Raw genomic sequence first — 4,671 nt, 5'->3', positions numbered from 1 at the left:
GACCTGTTATCTTATATTGTTGCAATTACTTATTTCCTTATCTTGAAATTGTTACAAAAGTATCTTATAAGCAGCTGTGGCTGTTCTGGGCTCTCTGCCAAAAGCCAATTAAGTTAGAAACGTTGTTTCTTTTTCTGGCTGTTCAGTGCAGAGAAAAACGGGACTTTCCAATACAAATGAGGGACTGCAGGTTGAGCTGTCAAAAGAGGGACTATCCCTCTTAAAACAGGACAGTTGGGTATAAATAAAATAAAAGACGCTGTCGTAAATATATATTTGTATTATCCTATTATACTCAGTTTATATTTAGTATTTGTTAACATGTAGGTTTTAGTCTACAATTGCATTACTGTCTAGGTCAAACAAGGGCAGTATCCCACTGGGATACCAGGAAAACTCCTGCTGGGCCCAGGTGTCAGTGGGCCTCTTGTTTCTAAACATTTGGCCTATTTCATGGTCATTCCCCTATTTCTTTATGGGGAAAAATGCTTAATAATGGGAGAATATTGTAAGTATATATAAAACACTAGGAGAATAAAGTTTGGAAAGTACACTGCCTAAAGGTTTTCTTGTGGGCTCACGGTTTTAGGTTTTCTGGTGGGCCCAAGGTCTAAGGCTTTCTGGTGGGCCCCTGCCATCCCAGTCCATCACTGGACAAGGGCCAAGGCCTAAACATTATGACAGGTTAGACTAACCTTTCTGCTCTTTCCTACAAACGCGAAAGGCACGCTGGTGAGTGTAGTTTTATCTGTACAAGAGAAAGCATGTCGTCACGTAAGCCCGCACTACATATCCCATGGTACTTTGCTTGTTGGGCCCGAGGTGGTATCCGGTGTCCTTGCGTTCGGTCACAGTCAAGCCGGCTTCACCATGCTGTCTGCCCGTGCTCTCTTCGCTCTCCGCCGGGCTGTATTTAGCCAGGTTCGGACATATGCTGAAGCAGCTCCCGCGGGGGCTCCTGCCATGAGCTTCACGTTCGCTTCTCCGACTAAGGTGACTAAGAAGGGGGGGTTTATTGTGTGTGGGCGCCAGCAGGAAGCGAGGAGTACAGAGTTCTGTGGGTATTTTCTACTGCAGTAAAGTGAAAGTTGTTAGAATTTTAGAGCGCACAGTGTCTAGTATTGTTCAATTAGGATCACCAATTAAAATAGGTGTCATTAGCATTAGGCTTTTGTAGTTGTAGCCTCACGGCATACTGTGGGAATGACATGAACATGAAACCAGCGTCCCACACTGACTGACAGGACGTGCAGAACTTTGGAGAATTTTGGAGCAATGCATTGAGTGGTTCAACTCAAAATGACTTTGGTTGAAAAATAATGATACTCTTTAACAGTGAGTGCTGGGTTGAAGAGCTTCATTTATTTATGTTTTCTGCTATAGTGACTTGTCTTGTGTTTTATATACCCATTGCAACAGTTCTTCATCTCAGAAGTCACCTTGAAGTTCTCTTGATCCGTTATGCTTTCATACTGTCCCTGAATTCTTCTCATTTTGGTATCCAATATATGTATGAGGGTTACTTGGAGCTCCCCATGATGTTTAACTCCGGTTTATGCATTTGTTTGGCAGTTTGTTTAATATAAAGAGATGTTTCTTGGGCTTCTATTGCCCTCGCTGTGCTTACTAGCATGCCCTCCAAGTGGGACGAGAGGGAACCAGATCTCTAGTGCAACCTGAGAACTTGCCTCAAAAATACAGTAGAACCCAAGTTTTATGTTTTTCAAAGGACCAGGAAAAAATGGGGTAAAATGTTAAGTCATGGAAATGTATTATGCTTTGGAAAACGCTTATATTACTCTGGAAAACGTTAATATTAGGGTATGTAAAATTGAGGTCAAGGTCATGAATCAATCTTCTACAAGCCTAGAGAGTCACACTGGGTTTGCATTTGGACATGCTATGACAGCAGCTCTGTTTTGATTAAGAGATGTCAGTTTGCTGGAAACATTGCAAATCATTTCCTACTATAAACTACTACTACTAAAAAAAAAGTTTTCAGAATTAAAAAACGTTGAATTCTAAGCAACTTTGCAATACAATAAACATTTGTTAAATTGATATTGAGAGCAGCATTTGACTGACTCTTGCTATTCTTGCAAAGCACATGCAAATGAAACAACAAAGCACCTTCTCCAGCTCCAGAAACAATCTTCCACAACACCATGTAAATATACAGTATTTGGCCTAAAGTATGTGGACCAACTTCCACTAATGGATATTTTCTTTCATTATGCAAAATTGTATTTTATTTTTTAGGTTTTGACTTCAGTATATACTTAATTTGTGCCTGGTGAAACATATGCCTAATGCTGATAACTGTGCTGTCTCTTCAAAGGTTTTCTACAGTGGTGCCAGTGTGAAACAGGTTGATGTACCCACATTGACAGGAATGTTTGGCATTCTCCCAGCCCATGTCCCAACTCTACAGGTTCTCAGGCCAGGCCTTGTAACAGTGTTCAGTGATGATGGTGTTGCAACTAAATATTTTGGTGAGTAGAAGTTTTTTCGTTGTCTCTTTTACCATTCCACCTTTTCAAACTTTAACACCTCCAATGATCTTTGAAGAAGAACTTTGATTTTCCCTCATTCATTTTTACTTTACATTACCAGAAACATTTATTTCACTTGCTTCATCCCTTCCTAGCCATTGGTATACCTTAGCATTTGTTGTGTACTGATCCCTTACAGTATGAAAACAGCTGAGTGATTTATACATGTGCTGTTGTGGGGGAATATGAGAATGCATTGAAATGAAAGTTCACCCACTGCATTTAATATCAAGTTCATATTTATATAAATGTATGTTAGAGATTGATATACAAGCTACAGTATTTTAATTTTTAGTTTTTCTATCCTGCCTATGGTCTGCAGCTACAAATTCAAATTGTCTTGGTAACTAACCATTGCAACCAAAAAGCACCTGTTAAGCTTTAACTTTATCATTATTCTTTATTTTTTTTCTTGCTTATATTTTTGTTCGGGACCTGTACTATTCTGATTCTGAAATCCGTTATGTTTCCAATTCCAAGCCTCAAAACTGCATAACCAATTTGAAAAAAAAACAAGAAAAAAAAACCCCACAAAAGACATTCTGACCATTTGCATGTTGTCTTAAAATACCACTATCTGCATCATACTAAAGTTACTTTTATTGAGAAGTACACCTTCATTTTTGCTCTGTATCTCTCCATGTTGTCCTTAGACTGCACCTTTTAAGTAGGGTCATTGATCATAGCATCTAGGCAGTGGTTTGAAAATCCCTACTCTCTGCTGCTGCCAAAAAGCAAAGTGCATTCTACAGATATCGTCTTCTGATGTATATGTTGTCTCCCCTTTTCTGTCAGTAAGCAGTGGTTCAGTAACGGTGAATGCAGACTCTTCAGTGCAGCTCCTGGCTGAAGAGGCAGTGACACTGGACATGTTAGACCTTGGTGTAAGTACCTATCTATTGACTTAACAATATACTTTGCACTTGATTTGTTTTCGTGGCATATGAAATAACAAAAGGTTACATAGTACCTAGCAACAAAGACAATTCCTTATGTACTGTAGACTGCAATATGCTGATAAAGGTAGTATGAGGAATCAAACATTTTTGTTCTTTAGTGTTCACTTTGTGTGTAAAGCAGTAGGATGCATAATCTTATATAATTTTTATACTTTCTGCTGTATGGGAATACATTATATAGAATAATTAACTTGCGAATGGTAACATTTAAGATATTTGTTGAGAATGGGTATGCAGAAGATTCTTGGAGGAAAAACTGTGATTCTGCAAATATCTCACCTTTAATTGCTTTTTTCCCCATAGACTGCAAAGTCAAACTTGGAAAAGGCACAGGCAGAGCTACAGAGCGCTGGAGATGAAGCGGCAAAAGCAGAGGCTCTAATTAATGTTGAAGCTAGTGAAGCTATAGTCAAAGCCCTGGAATAAACAGGTCAGTATAAACATTTTGACTTTTATAAATTCTATAAATGCCATGAATATGCCATGTCAATGCATAGAACCCAGTGGCTGCCAAAAAACAATATAAGGAACTGCAAATGCACCAGATAAAAAATGTGAGACACAAGGGTTTAAGAAACCTATTTACTCCTACTTGAACTAATGACAGTCTACTTTTATATATTTAATAATTTTGAAATTGTTAACTAAAAACTACTCTCCATTTGGTGGATTCAGTCTTTGTAGCGTTCATTAATTAGGTTGAAAGCACTGTAGTAGTAGTAGCTGTGGAATGGTGTAGTTGAAATTTGTTTATTACACTCTGACATGATGATTTTCCTGTTCTTAAAGTTGTATTTATTTATTTTTTTACAGGGTTTGTGTATCATATACCACCAAGGACCCACCTACTACCACCTTGACCAAAATAAAAAGTTAAATACAAAATTTTGGTTGTCTGTATTTTGGTTTCTTTTTTGGCTGGGTGATTAATGTAACAAGACCAAAGCTGTCTCTTATGGTTTATAATTAACAACTAGCTCCCCCCCCCCCGGTCTGCTGAATATAGTTACTCCATCCTAGCCATTGTTAACCCATTTTCTTGATCAACGGGTTATGGTACTATGCCATTGACCTGTGACTTGTACCTTCATGACTTGCAATTCATTGGTGTTGGGCTCCCTGGCAGTCATCGGCAGGCACAAGAGCACACACATTAGAAC

At 38.5% G+C, this 4,671-nt stretch overlaps 1 protein-coding gene across 1 annotated transcript; it reads left to right on the top strand.

The window, feature by feature from the left end:
- The first annotated feature begins 810 nt into the window (after nt 1-810).
- On the top strand, nt 811-4,396 carry atp5f1d.S (ATP synthase F1 subunit delta S homeolog). The gene is made up of 5 exons (XM_018243604.2): nt 811-993; nt 2,339-2,492; nt 3,348-3,436; nt 3,815-3,941; nt 4,325-4,396. Exons 1-4 carry the CDS (start codon nt 871-873, stop codon nt 3,935-3,937), a joined length of 489 nt encoding a protein of 162 aa, XP_018099093.1. The 5' UTR covers nt 811-870; the 3' UTR covers nt 3,938-3,941; nt 4,325-4,396.
- The last annotated feature ends 275 nt before the right edge of the window (nt 4,397-4,671 follow it).

This window comes from Xenopus laevis, chromosome 1S (genome assembly GCF_017654675.1).
Source record: "Xenopus laevis strain J_2021 chromosome 1S, Xenopus_laevis_v10.1, whole genome shotgun sequence".
NCBI classification, from domain to species: Eukaryota; Metazoa; Chordata; class Amphibia; order Anura; family Pipidae; genus Xenopus; species Xenopus laevis.
The sequence above is the reverse complement of the archived record's forward strand: the minus strand, read 5'-3'. Positions and strand labels throughout refer to the sequence as shown.

Coding starts and splice junctions, on each gene's coding strand:
- atp5f1d.S (XM_018243604.2), top strand. CDS start 871: ATGCTGTCTGCCCGTGCTCTCTTCGCTCTCCGCCGGGCTGTATTTAGC. Junction 994..2,338: donor CGTTCGCTTCTCCGACTAAG/GTGACTAAGAAG, acceptor GTCTCTTCAAAG/GTTTTCTACAGTGGTGCCAG. Junction 3,437..3,814: donor TGGACATGTTAGACCTTGGT/GTAAGTACCTAT, acceptor TTTTCCCCATAG/ACTGCAAAGTCAAACTTGGA.